This window comes from Myxocyprinus asiaticus, chromosome 2, assembly GCF_019703515.2.
Source record: "Myxocyprinus asiaticus isolate MX2 ecotype Aquarium Trade chromosome 2, UBuf_Myxa_2, whole genome shotgun sequence".
In the NCBI taxonomy this organism is placed as follows: Eukaryota; Metazoa; Chordata; class Actinopteri; order Cypriniformes; family Catostomidae; genus Myxocyprinus; species Myxocyprinus asiaticus.
The window spans coordinates 1,716,155-1,738,898 of NC_059345.1; the positions used below are offsets into that span (position 1 = coordinate 1,716,155).

At 35.7% G+C, this 22,744-nt stretch overlaps 1 protein-coding gene across 1 annotated transcript; it reads left to right on the forward strand.

The window, feature by feature from the left end:
• Window positions 1-932: 932 nt before the first annotated feature.
• LOC127410714 (macrophage mannose receptor 1-like) lies at window positions 933-20,057 on the forward strand. The gene is made up of 6 exons (XM_051645910.1): window positions 933-982; window positions 1,515-1,579; window positions 10,202-10,573; window positions 13,849-14,190; window positions 14,705-14,793; window positions 18,500-20,057. Exons 2-6 carry the CDS (start codon window positions 1,543-1,545, stop codon window positions 18,647-18,649), a joined length of 990 nt encoding a protein of 329 aa, XP_051501870.1. The 5' UTR covers window positions 933-982; window positions 1,515-1,542; the 3' UTR covers window positions 18,650-20,057.
• The last annotated feature ends 2,687 nt before the right edge of the window (window positions 20,058-22,744 follow it).

A 22,744-nucleotide genomic window follows, 5' to 3' on the forward strand; every position in this document is an offset into this window, starting at 1 on the left:
TCCTAATTCCTTTTGGGGTAAACATTTGGCAAGGACATTTGACAGGCTGCTGCTAATATAGAATATAATCTTTCTTTTGCTGTATTACTCCACCTAGAAAATAACAACAGAGCATGAATGTATTAATCCAGAATCCCATTATTATCCTTAATAAAAGGATATATTGTGCTATTGTGTATTTAAAATGTCAAGTAGGGTCAAGCACACACCTCATTTATTTGCATAGGTAAAATGTTAAATTTTTGCATGACTTGAAAATTGACTCTGCCAATCACAAACATATAATGTGTTTACACAAATATACTAGAGGTGACCTCCAGGCAACCAATTTAGTTATGCTTTGCATATGCAGGCATCTTCACATATCAGTGCCAAATCGACAACAACAACACTTTTTGCAATCTGTAAAACAAAAACCTTCAATACAAAACTCTTTTGATGTCATTTACAGAGTATTTGGATCTAACTTTAATCCAAATTAACTTACAGTGGTTGGCATTGCTGGAATCAATTTCCACCTGTATTTTTGTAACTGAGAGAATGGAATGAGAAAAGCTGACTCTGGATCAGTGGCTCCGAGCAACGTTCTACATCGATTTTTAAGGAGTAACGCAATATTCTAACGAGTTACTTTTAAAAGAAACGTTACCCAACACTGTATGTATAATATATATATTATATATTTATTTATTAATAATTCAAATACAAAAGCTAATGACATGCTGACTTGGGAAATATTGAATATTATGCTCAAACTCAAATTTGTAACATCTAATCCCCTCTACAACAAACAAATAAATTATAACTAAGAATGAAATGATCAAGAAACTCAAGAAATATGTAGGAGGGCCCTTAACAAAAGTTCTGATAAGCAGTTTGCATATGTGACTGTGAAATATCCTACTCAACGTAACTAACCCATATAAAGAGGCCACGAACATGAACAAGTTTTTCAGAAACACACTGATAACACATATAAAAGGTAAGACAAAATTTTATCAGTCCACAGTCTAACTTTAGCTCATGTTACAGTTTAATGAGATTTCAGAATTAATGAACATTTGCTTAGTAATTATGTTGTACTTTTAAAAATGGCTAGATTTACTCACATAATATTTACTGAGTAAAGACAATTTCATTAGTAGTTGCTTTCAGCCCCTTCTTTGCTTGATTTCTTTTTAGTGATGTTTTGTTAGTAATATACTGTTATAAAACATTTTGTAAATTGCAATTGTTTATAATTCTGAGCATCAATAATTCTGTTAAAATTGTCCTTTGCCAAATTTGGGTTTAGTTGAAAATGATCATGGTCATAAATTTACATATTGCTTTAAAAAGAACTATTGAGTCCTTTGGGATTATCCACAAAATCTATTTCTAATTTGGCAATTTCTTGGGAGAATCATCAACTTCTAGTAGTTTAATTTGTAATATTTACATTGAACTACTTCCATGTTAATTTACCAAAATACATTTGTTTTAATAGTTTTATATATATATAATTATTATTTCAGTGACATCACCACTGGCAGGTGCAACGTGATGGAACACATTTACCTTTTTATCCTTTCTCTGTCAGGTAAGAGTTAACAACACTACAAAAGGAATCAAAACAAATGCAATGACATCAAACTTTTACATTTGTATATGTATTGCTGTTTTAATACAATGATATTTAAAAGAATAAGAACTATTAAATATACTAAACAAAACACTAAAAATCACAGCATCTTCCACATCCATTCAACTTTTTAAAAATCTTCAATATTCAACAAACCTGAAAGGTTTAAAAACATTTGAGCATCTCTGTAGTTCATAGGTGAGTCTTTATTCTTTAGATTCTGTCAATACAAATATTAATGATATTCATTAATCACATTGATAAAATTATCATTTAAATTATGTTGCAGCAATTTGTTCCATAGACAATGCCAAATATTTGAAAACTGTGTTGACATGGTAATATTAATTAATTTCATGTGATATTAGTAATTCTAAATACCGATTCAGTTTAGTACACACACGCTGAGGCCTTGGGGTAAAAAAGTCCCAAAGATGATATAACCTAATGTGTTGAACTATGAAAAGCCAAAAGGGACAAAAATAGTGTTTTAATTTATTTATTTTTTTAACCATGTTTTCAAATACATAGCATTAAAAGTATGCGACTTGATCTTTGAGCGTATCTAAAGCTAAGACAAAAGTAATTGGGACCTTCCCAGTTTTAGTTCCAGTTCCAGTGTTGGGCAAGCTACTCAAAACATGTAGCAAGCTAAGTTACCAGCTACTCAACAGAAACATGAGTTAAGCTAATCTAAAAGCTACACTTCAGAAAAAGTAGCAAGTTACACTAAAACCTATACACCAAACGTAGTTTGCTACAATTAAGCTGCTTCATTTATTTTTTCAACCAGATGCACAGAGCAAACTGTCATTGACAAAACATCCAAAAGACTTATTCACATGATGTTTATCAAAGCCATGGTACAGTATAGTGCAGGGTTCCCCAATTAGTTTGTACCAAGGGCCAAATTCTGTCAACAATACAAAGTCAAAGGCCACGGCCGTCAATGTAATGACAAATTTGTTGTGCTGCTGCTATTATTACTATTGTTGTTTTTATTATTAAAAGAGTCACGCATAAATATTTTGATTTTTTAATTAGTTTTTTATTTTCCTCATTATTAGTAGCCTGTTTTATTTATACAATTAGGAACATTTTGTTTGTATACAGATACACAAAACTACACAACTTTGCCTGCTGAAAAGCAAAAAACAAACTTAAATGAACAATCTGGATCTGGAACGGTTCCTGGTCATCTCCAAACGGGATCTACTCCCTGCACTCTCCCTAATTGCAGATTCAATTATTAGACCTATTTACATTAATATTGTTATTGTTCTTAAGGATAATATAACAAAGCATTGCAATAATTTAAATAAAGAAAAGACAGTGAGCCAATGTTTTCTCATAAATTATATTTAATAATAGGCTTTGTGTGGTGAGTGGGATGTAGCGAACCAAGAGACTACATTAAAATGTATAAAAGTAAAGAAGGTGGCCAACTACGCCACATTGGGAATTTCACCCAGGGAATGTACACTGATGTGGACTTAAAATCCAACAACAAGAAGGTCACACAGATTCGCTGTTCCAAACAAAAGGAGCAAGAGACGTGGATACAAAAGGTACAAAAACATTGTTTTATTTGTAACATTTTGATAAGTGACTGAATACTCATTCCATCATTAATAAAATATTAAAAGTCACAATGAAACCCAGACATTAACTGTGCTGTTCAAAATGGGGTTCACACAAGGATCTTACACACTCAAAACAGGTACGATTACGATACCACACTGAAGGCTGGGGCTTAACAGTAGCAGGAAGGCTAGCAAGTTCAATGATCCCTTTATAAAAGACACATCACCCACAAGTATAATCGCACATCCACATCACACACACTAGTGCACTCAGTTGTATATACACAGCACTCTGTGACAGGGTCACCATCACCACAGCTAGCCCCCTGATCTAGGCCCTCAGCTCCTGACCAAAAAAAAAAAAAAAAAAAACCCACACAGGAAACAGAAATTAATAAAAGCAACAAATATACATCATATAATAAAGACAACAAAATACAAGAAATAGCTCTCTGATCAATCTTGAGAATAAAACATGAAAATGCAAAATGCAGGGGAAGACTAATGGCAAATCACACTGCCAAAATCAACTCTGCACAACAAATAACAAAAGAATAATTTCAAAGCATAATAACACTGTTCCCACACCCAAAACGATTTCACTGGCTCCAGGTAAACACAAAGAGAGTTTGATTACATCATTCTCAGCAAATCCCAAAATAGTGATTTTGAGCCAGTCAGGGCTTAACATGGAACCAGTGCAGAACCAAATGAAATAAAAACGAAACAAGGTGGAACAGAAAGATAACACTAAGCAAAATAGAAAAAAAATAAACAGAAAGCAAAACAGCAGCGTCCGATGTTCAGCCTTGCAGCCATAATGCAGGCGGATGCATGCTGGAGTACAAAACAAACAAACAAAAAGCAAACATTGAGAATAGGCCAAAAATAAACTGGCACGCTTTAAATAACCATTTTATGTAACTAATGATTTTACAATTTACATACCAATAGCAGTGAATCTTCCACCATGAATGCAGCCACAAACACACGGATGCCAATGGCATAAGAGAACTAAAACACAACAGATGACGTCACATGCAACACAAACACTAATCAAAACTCATGCTCACTAAAACAGCAACATACCTGAAAGGTCATCAATCAACCAGTGACGCTCGATACGAATCACACACGAACAAACGCTAAACACACAAGGAAAACTAGCATTAACTAAGTATTAGCGCTAGCCAGTTAGCTTAAAGTTCACAACACATCCTTTAATGTGGAAGTGCATGATACTGGGTGGCGGTCATTGAATAATGACGTATTTCCAGGTAGCCCTATAACCACCCTAATATACCCCCCTGGGTGTGTACAGATTGGCAATCAAAACCTACAATGTACTAAAATGGTCGCGGTATAAATGAACCAAACACTCTCTGTTAAAACGCTTTCAGACAACTGTCTATCCCACTACATATGCATAATATTTTTTCTGTACAATGTTATTCTTTATGTGCTCTATTTCACGTGTATTTGTATCACTGTACCTTGTGTTATATTATCCAGGCATTAATCCAGACATTATAAAAAGAGTATTTGGCTTCGGGAGTCCGTTTGGAATATATCCGTCGCAAAATACATGTGCAAATATAAATATGATGTATATTTATGCAACAGTGCTCTTTACTCATCTCACTCGCATAAAAATACAGATTATATACTCCTCAGAATGCATCAACACCATGGAAAGAACATAATGAAACAGTTATGCCAAATTAGGTAAATGAATGCTTTAACAGCGTTCAGTATATTCATCTTTAACAGATGAAGGTGCGGGCATGAGAATGGTAAAAATGTTTGTAAAACAGCAACTACTGTACAGGGGGTGAAATAGTTTTTCATGTTTATTTTTGACACACTCTGTGCATAGACCTTTTGGCAGATTTGGCGTAAATAGGCCTTTAGCGCTGGCCAAACATTTGTCTCCCGTGGACTGGATGTGGCCCGTGGGCTACCTATTGAGGAACCCTGGTATAGTGCAATACAGTATACAAATATGCAGTATGGTGCAAAATAGTAAGCATGTAAAAAACATGTAAATTCATATTTTTGCATGCTACCTATAAAACCATTTGTTCAAAATGAAAAATCACTATTTTTTACATTTTGTTTGTCATATTTATACTACTACCACATACCCATTTGAACATAATTTCCTTTGCACATTCCTGTATAAAAACTCAGTACATGTACTCAGGGGCGCTTAAGGTGCCTCTGGGCCCATGGGCTCACCTTTAATGGTTAAACACCTTTAACGGTTGCACACTGTCACCATATCAACAACTGCATCTCCCGCTGAAAGCTTTTAAACGCGCTCCTCCTGCTGGGCCCCATGGGAGATGTACCGCTTTGCTGTAACAGTTCAAAGATTTTCCTATAATGTTGTAGTACAATCAATTATGTTAATGTTGTAGTAAAAACAACCTTTGACATCGCATGGCAAAGAAATGTATCATTCAGTAAAGACGTCAAACAAAGAATATACAAACTAGTCAATCCACTCGAGCCTTCTCCCATTCCATCCATCACTCATTCTTACCACTTCTGGTGCTGGGAAAGTGGAAGGGCTAGACACTTAGAACATGCTATGCTTCTATCACAAACTTAAAATACCATGTTACATTGCATGTAAACAATATGGCAGTGCCCATAGCCACAATCGCATCTTATTATTCATAATCGATCATTATAAACATCTATAAACCACATTATATGTTTGATAATATATAATCTGACCTTCAGTGCACCTGCTTTGAAGTGTAAGGTAAGATAATTGTTTTTAAATTACAGCACGCATGAAAGAACTCATGCTGGGGGATCCATCAGTACAGAAGAAACTCACGTACAAAAAGGTTAATACAAAATAGTGTTGTCAGACTGTTAAACCTTTTAATCACGATTAATCGCATTCATTTTTGTAGTTAATCGCAATTAATCACAGATTTTGAAAATGCTGAAATTTTACACTATATATACTTATTTTCCTGTCAAAATGCATTACCATTTTAGGAAAGAAAACAATATGTAACAATATAATGCTTTATTAACATTTTCCAAACTAAGCCTTCCACAGTATAAAGATAGAAATGCACTAAAATAGCAAGTAACATTAAATGTTTCCCAAAGTTTAAGTGGGAGTTTGACTAATTGAAAGAACTAGTCTCCCCATAGGTTGTATACTTATTGCAATGGGTATTAAATCTCTTAAACTCTAATCAGCCATAATATTAATCTGCCAGTAGACTGTGGCTACCCTTACAAAAAATCTAAACTAAACAAAGTTGCAGCATCTTTGCCGCTCGTTATTTTCACATGCAAATGAGCTTTTGATTAACCACAAATGTTTCCCAGAAGTTTGCTGCTCTTCCCCGTTAGTGGTGAACCTCCGGCAAACCTTTGGCAACAATGGACCATTTGCCAGAAGTTTGCAGCAAAGCTCATTTGCATGTGTAAATTATCAGTGGCGAATTTGCGGCAAATTTGCCATGAACTCTCGATTTTCATAAGGGTATCCGTTGTGTTACAGCAATCGTGAAGTTATGTTCATGATTTGCATTAGAGCATCAACGCCAGCGTCAAGTGCCACTTTGAACTCCACATGAAAAGCACTTGCAGACAAAAGTGTCTCTTTCTGTGTTTTGGTGATAGTTAAAGGACTATTTCACCCATTTCACCCATATTTCACCCATTTCAAATGAAAATTGAACTCAACTTTAAGCCATCCCAGATGTGCATGACTTTCCTTCTTCGGCAAGCAAACCGATAAGTTGGTATAAGAAACAAATCAATAATTAAAACGTTTTTATCTTTAAATCGGTGATTCTAATTGTTCTAATTCTTCTAATTAATAAAGTTTTAATAAGAAATGTATTTTTTACACAAACCAATCGCTTTGCTTCAGAAGACATTAATTGATTGACTGGAGTTGCGTGGATTACTTTTATGCTCAAATAGCCAGCAGTCTAATGACACTCATTTTCTTGCATTTTATAGAGAAAAAGAGCTGAAATCTGCTTATAAAAATCTTCACTTCGGTTCTGCTGAAAAAGGAAAGTCATATATATTTGGGATGGCTTAAAAGGGAGTCAATCATGAGAGAAGTTTCAGTTTTGGGTGAATTAACCCTTTAAAACTTGATGTGCTTCTGTGGTAATTAAAATGTGCCTTACATATGCTGAAAAATACTTCAATCCGAAGTCCCATCTGAGCTCCTGTCGCATGCGTTAATGCGTTAATTCTGATAGCTCTCAAATTAAATTACCAGCATAGCAATTTGAGTGAAAAGTTTTTGCTTTAATAATGGCATTTGGTAAACCTGATTATTCATGTTATCCCAGCAACATTTGAGAGCGTTTCAAAGAGCATCTGGTGTGCTTCAATGGAAACCAGGTCATCTGACCTTTGGAGATGAGTTAACATGGTCAATGTCACACATTTGCTTACATTTGATTAGTGACCTTAAAGTGTCGTTCCCACACCTTTTAACCAAACAATTTCCATGATTTGTTCCAGTCTCTTTTGACTACTGGTAAAGGATTTTCATTGTATTATAATTATTGTGTTCACAAAGAACAAGTGAAATATTTCACCAAATTTAAGAGCATTACTAGAAGAATTCATTTTCATAATAGAAATGTCTATTGAAACTTTGTATTGCAGCACTTTTCAAGTTATTGTCTCCTTAAGATTGTAACACTCCTAAAGATACATACTGTATCTAAATGAGGGGAATCCACCAATCTGAGAGCTAAGTTGAAGTGTATTTACAAACTGAAAAAAGAATATTGACCAGGCCAGAAATATAATCAAAAATCATCAACCATTTCATATACAAGAGAATATATAATACATAAACAAAAGTCAGTTTGAATGTTTCTTCTCATTAGTTGGTCTGTATTCCAGTCCAAGCATTCAAAAGTCTTTTCAGGTGTGAATAAATAAAACAGTCAATCTCTCACCAAAATGTAGAATTCCAGGAAAAGAGGGGAGAAGGGTTTGAAGCAATATTGTTGTTCAGTGTTGGAAAATGGGTTTAGTTCCAACTAATGGTAATCCAAAGAATGAAACGAGTAATAATCCAGGTTGGTGATCTTGGTAGATGATATAAATTCTAAATCCAATTGAAATGAAACAGTTTATTGGAACTGTTACAAGATGAATAGTTTATATTGCATCCTTCCTCATTTTGTATGTCACTTTGGATTAAAGCATCTGCTAAATGAATAAATGTAAATGTAAATACAAATTTAAATTAATCAACATCATTTGTGGCATAATGTTGACTACCACAAAATTAATGAATTAATGAAAACCAATTTCAACTCGTCCCTCCTTTTCTTAAAAAAAAAAAACACAAATGTGTGTTCCAGTGAGACACTTACAATGGAAGTCAATGGGGTCAGTCTGTAAACATTAATATACTCACTGTTTCAAAAATATAGATACAAGACATAAACAATATGTGTGTTAACATCATGTGATAAAATCACGTACTAACCGCATCTGTGGAAAGTTATAGCCAATTTTACAACTTCATTGCCATGATGACGTAACACTGTAAACCCATAAAAACAACAATTTAAACAACTTTACAGCTCAAATAATACACAATTTTTAACAGAAGAATTAATGTAAGTGCTTTTATAAAATTATAAGCGTCACATTTCTGCCTTTAAACCCTCCAAAAATTGGCCTCATTCACTTCCATTGTAAGTGTCTCACTGTGAAACAGATTTATGCTTTTTTTAATGAAAAGGAGGGACGAGTCGAAATTCATTTTTGTAGTAAACATCATGCCACAAATGCTGTCGATTGAGCTTAACTTGTTGTAACAGTATAAGGATGGGCAAGGAGGTGGCGGGAACCGGCTGAACAGTAAACATAAACTTTAATGATATAAATGAACTTAAAACAACATAAATCATAAACGAACAGACACACATGCAGCACGGCCACGTGCGCCTCACTCTCTCTTGAACCGGCGCCTCCGGCTGCCCTTTATCTTGCTCTCCCGCTGATCAGCTGATTCAGCGCCGGCCGTGCACCATCATGGCACGCCCACGCCCTCCTCCTCGTCACACTTGTATTGAACCCTCGTTGACAGACAAGAAATTATGTATTTTTACAAAGCCACTTATTATAAAAAATCTTGATTACTAAGCATATTTTGTTTTGGAGTGAATTTTGTGTGACTTCAGAAAACAATGACAGTATATGTGAATTCTGCCTCAAGGGTGCAATCTGAACACCTGGAGATGGTCCCTTTCCCTACTCTCTTTTAAACTGGATGCTAGTATCATAATCAGCACGCTGTGGCACCAGAATTAACACAGCCGGCAAATTTTTTTGAGCGCATGGTACTTTGTTTCCTGCGCTTTTAATAGCTGTATAAATACATTTATCTGGCTGCAGTTTCTGTGCTAAACTCTGCAGTGTAAAGACGGCTCTAGATAAGCATTAGGTGAGTCACGTCCATTTATTATCTAGAAAATAAATATGGTTAATATTTATTTTTTTTTTTATTTTTTATTGTCAGTCTAACCACATGATGAGTTGAGGTGATTCACAAAACAAACCTGCTTGGTAGCTATTTGGGTCTTGAACTACCTTCTGTTAGCCTTCTGCCATCCATAAAGAAAATAATCAGTGTCAAAGGACTCCACATCTAATTTAAATAAACTCTCTGGATGCCATGTTCATAAAATTTGCTGAGAAATAGTTAGCTAGCTATTTAGATTCACTTGGATGTTAAAAGTAGGGGGGTGACAGTTCAAATAAGATCATAATGACTTATTACTCATAATTCTTCCAATTGCTTTGCCTTTATGTATGCTAAACATAATCGCAATACACTACTTTGAATGTAATGTTATGGAATATGTTACTTTAAAGAGTATGTATTAGTATTAGAGTATGTAAAATTATTTATTCAGCCATGAATACTTTCTTTAAGTGTACTGCCCAACCCTAAATAACTCTATTCTATTAACAGGAGTCCTGTCGCTAACTCTGTGCAACACACATGACTACATTCTGATTAAACAGTTAAAAACATGGGGAGATGCTCAGACTTACTGCCGAGAGAACCATGTTGATCTGGCCACTGTTCAAAGTAATGAAAACTTCAAACGTCTGCAAGAAGTAGCAGATACAAATAAATTTACTGGACTTGCCTGGATTGGCCTGTACAATGACATCAATAGCTGGCGGTGGTCTTATCAAGATGAGAGTCAATTGTTTAAGAGCTGGTTGTTGGGGCAGCCAGATAACTATGGTTCGGGAGAGGAGTGTGTTGTACTAAGATATGATGGTGTTTGGTATGACATGTTCTGTTGGCAGCTAAGATATTTTCTGTGTTATGACGGTAAGTAACATCTGCACTTTACACATGTTCATTATTAACATTATATTTGTAATGTATGATGTAAATTTGCACCTACAATCCCAAAAATTAGCTTAAAGTCAACATGAAATGCTGTTCGCAATTTATTTTACCTCCATAATGTGACATAATTTCGATTGAAACAGGATAAATATTTTTTCTTTTTTTTAAAAGTAGGGCACGACATTATTTTATCCATTGGAAAAATGACCCTTCGCTATGCCCCGCCTATAAAATTTTACCATATAGACATACTTTTTTTTTATGTGGAATAAAGTGCAATGATTAATCATGTACAATAAGATGATAAAATGCATTAATAAATAGGGTCAATTCTAGGGACGCACCGATCCGATACTGACGTTTTAAACAGTGTTAGTCATGGTTGTTACCATCAAGCTAAAAAAAAACATTAAATACTGTAACAGTTCAAGGACGGGCAAGGAGGAGGCGGGAACCGGCTGAAGAGTCAATGTAAAGTTTAATCAGAAACTTAACTTAAAACAAACATAAACAAACACAGACACGCATGCAACGCGGCCACATGCATCTCTCTCTCGAACTGGCGCCTCCGGCTAGTCTTTAAACCCCTCCCGGCTGATTAGCCCGATTCAGGACCGGCCGTGTGTCCTCACGGCCCGGCCCCGCCATCCTCCTCATCACAAACACCATAAAAGCACCATTAAAGAAATCCATATGACTTGTGCATTTTATTTAAAGTCTCTTGATGACATACTTCCTGGAATGTTCAGTCAAAATAAAAGCCAATAAATTTTTTACCAAAGGTAATAAATGATGACTGAAATACATAACTATTGTATAAAACAATTCTAATATTTATTATTATTATTATTATTATTATTATATTAATAACAACTATAGTAATAATAATAATTTTTATTATTATTATTATTGGTATATTACATTTTAATAATATCTAACTAGACTAGATTACAAAAAAACTGTGATTGAAAGTGAACTGATATCCTATTAAAACTGAAGTAAACATAAAAGAGATCTGAAGTCCAGATACAAGTTGAAAAAATGTATAAATAGAACTGGTTTCTTTTCTACTCATGACTTTTACTGGAATTGCTGTTAATTTTGCTGATGCATTATCCAGTAAACTTTTTTAAAATATTTTTTTTTCTTAATAGACTACAATTTCTTTATGTAATCATTTTTTTGTTTTCTCAATTTTATAATGAAATAATGTGTAGTTAGATATTTTTGTTTATTTACATATAAAAGAGTTCCCCCAATCAGTTCCTCACAGTAACTACGTTTCCATGTTTTTTTTGTTTTTTTTTTTTTTTGACAAAGTGTAGCGCATCAAAAGTTTTACCGGTATAGCTGATGGAAACGCAAATTATCGCTAAAATTTCACAAGTATCGACATAATATTTTTCTGTTTAACTCTAACGCATAAAATCTATGTTGAATTTGTTGAAATTAAAAAAGAAAAATGACCAAATGAAAAAATCATATTGTTAGGCCTGTATAATTGCCTTTTCTTTACACAAACTTAAATGAGCTTACCCTGTTCTGTAGATGAAAAAAGTTGGCTGAATGACATTCTCAGAATGTTCTACACTTTTTTCAAGACTATAAATTATCAGAACTATTTTTCTAATGCTGAGTTCACTTTCAGAAAACTAGCTTTTGAACATTTTAAAACTTTTAAATATTTTAAATCTAACCCTCTTTACCTCTGATTGCATTTGCTGAGCTTCTTCAGAAAATGTAAATTGCATTATGATGCTAAAATTAATTTGAGATGATAATCAAGTTCAGTTGGTCGTTAAACGTTGCTGGACAAATATGCAGGACATAATGCAGTTGTGATGGCGATGCTTTAGATTAGATGATTGTCTAAAATAGCCTGTTGAATATCAGGAATGTATCATATATATAAACCCTGATATTACACCGCATCAATGTTTCTTTAATAGCTGTGCACACAGCATATACACTTCGATGGATGGTTCTTGTACTAAGACTGAAAGTTTACCCCACTACTTGGTGCAGGTTGCCAGCTTGAACAGGACCATGACAATTCGCTTTTGGGTCAGAACCGGTGGCAACCTGCGATAGGCACAACATCAGGACCAATATTACAGTCCTATCAGAAGGGCAACTGTTCCCTTTTCATTGCAATTCCTCGTCTTCTGAATGCATTTATTTATGAAATTAAAATGACAGTAAGCTGGCTAATTTCAATGAATTGTCTCAATACTCTCCCCATTTTACCCCAAAACATTAGGGACATCTTGGAGGCTAAAGGTACACAATTAGCGATAAACACACATTTCTGTATGGAAATGGCTTAAGGGCAGATTTGTTTTCCTATAAACCAAAACTTATGTGACAAAGTGTTTTTTTAAGCATGACATCATCATGCACACAATGTTTATTGATAAAAGGCCATTTGAATGGAAACAGGCAGAAGACGGCAAATTTCGCAACATTGTTTTTTCTCATTTTCACTTTGTCTATAACAAAACAGTGCAAAAAGTGGTTGGAAACTAGGTTAGTGAGGTAAATATATTCTAAACTGAATAAGGAAAATGCAACACTGATATCAGATCCTGTTGATACTGAGAGTTCAGGCATCAGAATCAGATCAGGATAGAAGAAAATGAGGGGAATAAAGATGAGCCGGAGGCACCAGTTCGAGCAAGAGAGAGAGAGAGACGCACGCGGCCGTGCTGCATGTGTGTCTGTGTTTATGTTTGTTTTATGTTGAGTTTTTATTAAACTTTTATGGTGACTGTTCAGCCGGTTTCCACCACCACCTTGCCCATCCCTTACCCCGTTACATAGACTTTAAAGGGAATGTTTTTGCATAGTTGTATTTGAGATTTTTTTCTTGTAATTTTTGCACCACTAATGTCACTAAATGGAATTGCAAAAATAATGACTACTTTCTGAACACTTCCCCCATCTGCCAAACAGGTTTCAGTCAAACAGGCAGTCCTTCCCCAAACTCACAGTCAGTGTTGCTGTGTCAGGCTTGTCAGGATGCTTAAACAAACAGAGCAATTTTTTTCAAAGTGCAAGAGTCACAGTGTTTACACTCTTCAGAAAGTTGCTAAACCTACCAAAATAGCTTACATATAGTTGTCTCTATACATTAGGCTGGGATACGAGAAAGTAATTTAACTTCCAAAGATTACACAATTCACCTTTAACCAGAGAAAATTATTTAAGATTGTTATGCCTTTCACGCCTTGACTATTAATTTTCAATTTTCACAGAGCGGAGCAACAGCACAGACAGTTATGTTTTAGTTACTAAATCAAAGACTTGGCTTGATGCGCAGACACACTGCAGACAGCATTATACAGACCTGGTCACCATTAGAAATCAAACGGACAATGACCTGTTAGCAAAGAAGATAAATGGGATTACAGATTTTGTCTGGATTGGACTATTTAGGGACAAATGGAAGTGGTCAGACCAGGCCAACTTTACTTACTCAACTCAAGTGACTGTTCAACGTCTGGTTGGAGCAAATGAAAACTGTGCTAATGTAAATTATTGGGGTTACATCGAAGACTATCCCTGCTCTACAACTTTTTACTTCTATTGTGACACTGGTAGGTCTGAACTTAACTTTTTATGCTGTTGAAAAATCATTTAAGTGTAAGACAAAAATGACAAAACAAAACATTCAAGTAATAGTTAACCCAATATTTCAAATTCTGTCATTATTTACTCACTCTCTTGATATTATTTTTTTCTGTGGAAAATTTAAGAATCTTCACACTCTTTTCCATACAGCTGTCAAGCTCCAAAAAGGACAAAAATCACAATTAAAGTATCATAAAACTAGTCCGCCTGATTCATGCCCTAGATCTTCAGAAACCATTCTATAGCTTTTTAACTAAAATATGGGTCTTTTCCTCACACATGGATGTAAAATAATTTTAGCAGATTTGGAAAATAGTGAACATGTCATATGGACTATTATAATGACACTTATAATGACACCTATTGGAGCTTGACAGATGTGGTCACCATGAATGATCTGAGGGTAAATTATGACATTTTTGGGGGGAAATATTCTTTTAACTCTGCTTGTAATTGATATTGTGTGTATTATGCTCACAGTGTGGCTGAAACGGCAGATCATGAGACTGGAAGTAAAAGCCAATCAGAATGTGACTGATACTAAATTGAAGGCTCTCGTCTTAAAGCAGGTGAATGTCACACTTTTTATAATGCTCATAGATAACAGACAGTAAGCTATTTAGTACAGGATGAACTGAACTATTGATTGAGTGGAAAGACAACTGCAGTATTTGAGCCAATCTCATTTAGTCTGTTAGGAACTAACCAGCATACTTTTATTCTACAAACGTTTTTTTTTTTTTAAAGTTGCTAAATCAAGAACAAAATTTCTAACACTCACTCCTACAGCTTTCAAACTACATCCACCAAAAATGGCACAGACCTTCAGACTGTTCTGGAATTGTGAGATATGTCTTTTCTAACTGATCGGACTTACATTTTTTGCATAGCGGACAATCAAAAATGGGAAAAATCCCATACATTGACAGAATGTTTAAATGGGTCATTGGAATGCTTGTTATTATCAAATGTAAACAAATCCATAGAAGGCCTTTGATCTTTACATAGCTCTCTCTCTCTCTCTTTCTCTCTCTCTCTCTATCTATCTATCTTTTTTTTACAGTTATTTACATTTTATTTTTTGACCGTTGGAATTCGAATTAACGAGCATTCTATTGGTCCATTTGAACATTCCTTCAACGTAAGTCTTTGGGATTTTTCCCATATTTGATCGTCCACTGTGTGAAAATTGAAAGCCGGATTTGTTAGAAAAGCTATAGCACACAATTCCAGAACAGTCTGAAGGTCTGTGCCAAGTTTGGTGGATGTAATTTGCAAGCTTTAGGAGGAGTTAGTGTTATAAATGTTGGTCGGGATTTGGGGATGAAGTAACAAGTGAAAATGCGGCAATGATTGCCCTTAAGTAACATACATATTTGTTTTTGTCGAGTTTTCGCTTCATGAGACATTAACAGAATATAGGAAATGTTATTTGTTATGGACCCACCGGCAGGTCCAAAGGGAGGTGCTATATTGTGAAAAAAAGTTTATCCTTAAAACGATAAAGTCTCCATATACATAAGTCAGGCATATGAGGTATCATTTGAAAGCTTAGAATCTGAACTTTTCAGAGATAACCATCACTTTTGCATGTATGTTACTTAAAAAGCTCTTACTCTCAGGAATGTGACTTTACAGTTAATTTTTGTTGCCCTAATACCATAGTTTGAAAGATTTTCAAAAGAATCACAAAGTGAAATATGATTTCTGTAAGTCATCAAATACAAACGTCTCATTTATGCACCAATAACTGCTGCTGTAAGCCCCAAATAGCCAAAAATATTATATCTGCTTTTACCTTAGGTAAGTCTCTAAAAAAACAAGACATTGTTTACTTGTCTGTGAGCTTGCTTGGCTAAATAATCCAATGTTATATCTTAGATGTCCAGAACAAAATATGCCATCCAGAAGGAAAAGCATGCAAAACAAATCATCAGAAAATATGTTTTTGACTATTGAGATGTTCAATGAAACATTGAGGGTGGTGAATGAACTGAAAATTAGACTGAATGTCTATGGACGAGCACATCTGTGATGACCTAAAATGCGTTTTGAGTGCCACCTACATTTTGGATCTGTATTTTGTGATTGAATATAAAAAAAAAAAAAACTATTTCTAGTGCTTTCTGCCATCTAGTGGAATAGAATTAGACTTTTCAAAGTGAGGTAGAGTGAACAGAACCAGAATTACATGTTTACAAAGTTAGGACAACAATTTTTTTTTTTTAGTTTTTCTTAAGATTATAAACACAAACAGTATTATTTATGAATAATTGGAGTCTTTTTTAAAAAAAAAAAAATTATTTAGACGGTTCTCTGAAAAAAGAGACCAATTTTTACAATTAGTCCACAGTATGTATGAATGGTGAGCTTTTAAATTTGAGTGTGAAAAGTTGTGGGTGGCAGCCCAAAAATGCACCAGAGTTTAAGGGGTGTGGCAGGGGTGAGCAAGTGACAGACACAGTGGGTATGGCGTCAAGCCTCAGAGAGGCATTTATTGGAAATAATAATAAATATAAAATGTTCATAAATAGGGGAAATAGTGTCCAGGGTGAATGGTGATCAAAACAACGGGTAATCTGATATCCTCATGGTGAAACGGGGCTCCGTGAAGGTTGGGGGAGTGTCTAAGGAATGGCCCAGGCTTGAGCGTGGTCCGATGGCCGCACGCGCTCCCCTCCTTGGCAGCCTGTCTTCCCAGGCCCACAGCAGGTGAGAGGGGAAGGCGGACCGGCCTCTAGCCTGTCGGCCGCAACGCACGCTGTTCTCCTCCAGCGACACATCTAACTCGCGTCGGGGGTCCGAGGAGCGGGTCTGGCGACACATCTAATCAGGCGAGGATGGAAGTGTGTGCACACATTGAGATTTGAGGCCGGTTCGCCAAGAAGAGGTGCGCTCTGCATTTTAAAGACAGCGGTGATGAAGCATTATTCACACCATGTGTGCTTCATGTACCACTTTCAGAACGAGGCTTATTAACTATGCCCCTCTTCTCGCTCTCCTGCCCAACTCCCGTCGTGAGCCTGGCTGAAGGACGGCCCTAAGATGCGGGGTGACGATGATGAAAGGGAGGGGTGGATCGTTCTGTCGGCACTTCCTCCCATGCTCCTATCCAACCATTGAGTCCAGAGCCACATGTTCGCACTCTTTAGCCGCCCACACAGGAATGCTACTTCTTCAACCAGACACTACGATCAGAGTGGGCATATGGGGGATACCTCTCCGGGCCAGCTCTCCCTCTCGCTCGCACCCGGTTGGGAAAAGAGAAAAGCACAAATTAATATGACAGCCTCAACCAGCCGCAGGGTAAATGCTTATTAAATGCCACTTACCCTTTGCTGCCTGCTGGGAGGCTGCCCTCATGTTTTCTCCGTCCCACTCCAGGCTTTCCATCTAACCGGTGAACGGGAGGAAGGGTGATATCACTGTTGGTGTCCAGCTGCACCGTCTCTGCCTACAAATGTGCCCGCATTCTCCACCACTATGGCAGGGTGAGCAAGAGACAGACACAGTGGGTTTGGCATCAAGCCTCAGAGAGACATTTATTGAAAATAATAATAAACATAAAATGTCCATGAAAGGAGAAAATAAAGTGTCCAGGAGGAATGGTGTTCAAAATAAAGGGGAATCTGGCATCCTCGTGGTGAAAGGGGGCTCCGTGAAGGACGGGGAAGTGTCCGTGGAATGGCCCAGGCATGAGCGGGGTCTGACGGCTGCACGCGCTCCCCTCCTGGGTCCATGGGGGCAGCGGCATTCTTGGCAGCCTGAAGAGGTGCATAGGGGAAGGCTGCCCGGCCTCTAGCCTGTTGGATCCTTCACGTGCTGTTCTCCCCCGGCGACACATCTAACTCACGCCGGAGGTCCGAGGAGCGGGTCCGACGACGCATCTAATTCGGCCGAACCCTCCTCGTTCTGGTGCCAAGGATGCCAGCGTGTGCACACATGGATATTTTGAAGCCGGCTCCCCGAGAAGAGGTGCGCTCTGTGTTTTAAAGACAGGGGTGATGAAGCATTATTCACACCAGGTGTGCTTCATCCACCGCTGTCAGAATGAGGCTTATTAATTATGCACCTCTTCTTGCTCTCTGCCCAACTCCCATTGTGAGCCTGGCTGAAGGATGGCCCTAAGAGGTGGGGAGAGGATGACAAGAGTGAAGGGAGGGTCCTTCTGCCACAGGGGTTAAAGCAGATGATCCTGATTCAAACGATAAGGGTAAAAACATGTTTTCATGAGATCCATTCTTTGAGTAATCAAAACCTATTTCTGTTGTTCAGATAGAGCAAACACTGAATGAACAAGGCTGGGCAGAAGACGTCACCATGACATGGATGAAGCAACACAATGGACGAGTCTTCCAGAAGATTAATACATTTGTACCCAATAGTAGTAATGGAAGCTCTTCTTGCTCTGACCACAACTTCTGAACCAAACTTCTTTTTTTTTTTTTTTTGGATGAAAATTTATATACAATTTTGTATCATGGAATACACTTCTGAATTAAATTAAATTTAACAATAAAACAAGTTACAAATACTCAATTTAAAATGAGTTTGACACCTCTAATCTGTTATAATTAATTATTATAGTTTTTTCTCTTTCCTTCCCATTTTTCTGCCTTTCCCAGCTCCTACCCCAATGATGCATATTAAGTGTGATGCATTCATTAATTTTAGATTTCCAGTTCTATATATTCCATATTTAAATTAGTTTTATAAAAGTATAAAATTATTGTCAAAAAGGCTATATTTAAAATAATGCTTGCTTTTTTAAAGAGAAGGAGGGACGAGTCCAAATTATTTTTTATAATAATCAATATTACATAAAACCTTTACCACTGGTTTAATGGCAGGTTCCATTGTGACAACTTACCCCTTTAATGTGTTAGCAAAATGTCAATGTGTGTTCAATGAACGTGGGTAATAATGGTGAAAATATTGATTTTTTTTATTTTTTTTTTATCCAATACTTCATAGTATGTGGCTCCACAGATGTATGATTTTAAAATATAATCCTACCACCTACTGTTAGAAAAATGTACTGGAGTAAAAAGTGTGACAACTAGGACAGATCAAGCCAAGGAACATTTAGAATCTGTAGGTGTGTTTAATAGACAATGTTAATTGGTGCTCTGGAGGTTGATATGTTATTTATTTTTTATGCAAAAAACAAACAAAAAACATGCTTTTAATGTAAACAAATGTCAATGTAAAAAGAAATTTTTTTTTAATGTTGGTAAAACAGTAGCAAAATTATTACTATGTGGTCTCTCTGTGGAAATACAACTGTATAGCACTGTAATTTGAAAGTGACCTAAATAAAATAACTAGTACTTGTTTCAATGAAGCTCTTAATCCACAAGAACTATGTATGGGCGCTTGCTTTGATGATATCACCACTCATTGTCCTCATGCCACACCATAAATCATTTTCTATGCCCCTGTTTATGTACATTAGTTGACATATTTCAATTGTTAACATGCGTATTGGAGCATTGTAGGATATCAATTTTGCATTTGTCTTCATTAATAGTAAACAACAAGTTAGCATTTTTTGTTTGTGTCAGTTTTTCAATAACGTCACATTATGCTTACAGTCAAACCTGCCCTGGTGTTACAAAGAGAAGACATAAAATAACCATTTTGTTAACAATAATTTATTTTAAACATACAAATGTAATAAAGTAATAATGTCAAGAAAATGAACAGTGATAAACAGAAATGAACAGCAGTGTACTGTGAAAATTGGGGCTGATTTATAAATTTAATTTGACAAAATTCCCAAAAACTGCTCTGTATTATAGCATCACCAGTTCATTTATCTTTCAAACTGTTTTGTAATGTAGCCTAGTGCAATACAACAATAAATGCTTCAACAACTATCATGATATGAAATTTTGAAACTCATATCTAGGTTAGCTACTTACTTTTTTAATTGATTACTTGATTACATATCAGTTACATTAGAATATTTAATGGAATATTCAAAAAATATAATGTAAAATAATACAATTAATGTTATACAAATATAATATATAATATAAAATATGTAAAAAGATAATATAATATACTGTATATATATATATATATATATATATATATATATATATATACACACACACACACTGCGTGCACGATTATTAGGCAAGTGAGTATTCTGATCTTATTATTTCCATGTCCATTTTCCAACTCCAAACCATATAAACTTGAATGCTTATTGGATTCAATCATTTTCAGGTGGTATGTATTTGTGTAATGAGGGAGGGTGTGTCAAAAGTGACTAACACCTTATATCAAGGTGTGTATAATTATTAGGCAGCTTCATTACCTCAGGTAAAATGGGCCAAAAAAAGAGATTTAACTGACACTGAAAAGTCAAAAATTGTAAAATGCCTTTTAGACGGATGCAACACTCTTGAAATAGCTAAACTATTGAGGCGTGACCACCGGACAATCAAACGTTTTGTTGCGAATAGTCAACTGGGGCACAAAAAAACGCATGGAGAAGAAAAGGCACAAATTAACTGCAAAAGACTTGAGAAGAATTAAACATGAAGCTACCAGGAACCCATTATCCTCCAATGCTACCATATTCCAGAACTGCAACCTACCTGGAGTGTCCAGAAGTACAAGGTGTCAAGTGCTCAGAGACATGGCCAAGGTCAAGAAGGCTGAAACATGACCACCACTGTTTATATTAACAAGTTGAAGCATCAAGATTGGGTAAAGAAATACATGAAGACAGATTTTTTTAAAGGTTTTATGGACAGATGAAATGAGGGTGACTCTTGATGGACTAGATGGATGGGCCCGTGGCTGGATCGCTAATGGACACAGGGCACCACTTCGAGTCAGGTGCCAGCAAGGTGGAGGAGAGGTGCTGGTATGGGCTGCTATCATTAAGGATGAGGTAGTTGGACCTTTTCGAGTTGAAGATGGACTGAAACTCAACTCCCAAACCTACTGCCAGTTTCTGGAATGTACTTTCTTCAAGCAGTGGTACAGGAAGAAGTCCTCAGCATTCAAGAAGGCCATGATCTTTATGCAGGACAATGCTCCATCACATGCATCCAAGTACTCCACTGCTTGGCTAGCCAGCAAGGGCCTCAAATATGCCCAAATAAGGACTTGGCCTCCTTCCTCACCTGACTTAAATCCTATTGAGAACTTGTGGGCCCTTCTCATGCGTGAGATTTACAGTGAGGGAAGACAATACACCTCTTTGAACAGCATTTGGGAGGCTGTGGTTGCTGCTTCAGTGAAAGTTGATGGTGAACAGATCAAGAAACTGACAGACTCCATGGATGGAAGGCTCATGGCAGTTATTGAAAAGAAGAGTGGCTATATCGGTCACTGAATATTTTTGAAAGGCCAAAAATGTTATTTAATTGTCATTTTGTGTTACTTATTTGTTGCACTTACTCAGAAAATTTAGAATAAACAACTGAGTTAGGAGAAATTGTAATTTAGTTGCCAAATAATTGTGCACACTTATATATCCCCCTGAGAAAGACAAAACTCACTTTTCCTTTGTTAAACATTCAGGTTTGAGGTTCAATTACATTTTGAATTGATTGAGAGCATTGTGTTTGTTCAACAATAAAATTAATCCTGAGGAATACAGTTTACCTAATAATTGTGCATGTAGTGTGTGTGTGTATATATATATATATTCAAAAGCCAGTGTGTGTGTGTGTGTGTGTATATATATATATATATATATAAACACTTGACTGAAATGATTCTCATGATCTTAAAAATCTTTTGATCTGAAGGCGTATGCTTAAATGTTTGAAATTAGTTTTGTAGATAAAAATATAATTGTGCCACCATATTAATTGATTTCATTATAAAACTAAAATGTAATTAAATTGAAATTGATGACTTGGACCAAATAATAAAGAAAAGCAGCCAATAAGTGCCAAACATAGATGGGAACTCCTTCAATACTGTTTAAAAAGCATCCCAGGGTGATACCTCAAGAAGTTGGTGAAGAAAATGTCAAGAGTACATGTCTGCAAATTCTAGGCAAAGGGTGACTTTGAAGATGCTAAAATATAACACAATTTTGATTTATTTTGGATTTTGTTTAGTTACAATATAATTCCCATAATTCCATTTATGTTATTCCATAGTTTTGATGACTTTACTATTATTCTAAAATGGTGGGGGGGGAAATATAATAAAGAATGAGTAAGTGTTTCAAAACTTTTGACCAGTAGTGTGTGTGGGTGTGTGTGTGTATGTGTATATATATATATATATATATATATATATATATATATATATATATACACACACAGTATATATATATATATATATATATATAATGTAAGTCAACCTATTAACAAGTTATATTGTTTTTATTTTTTTTTTTAATAAGACATTGAATAGAGTATAAAGAAGAGAAAGGCCACATGTATATAAAATGAAAACTGATATGCTAGGTTTAAATGGTTTAAAACCCCCAAATCAAACTGGTTGTAGAAGTGCCAAGTATGTCAAGTACAGCCACGCCATTGA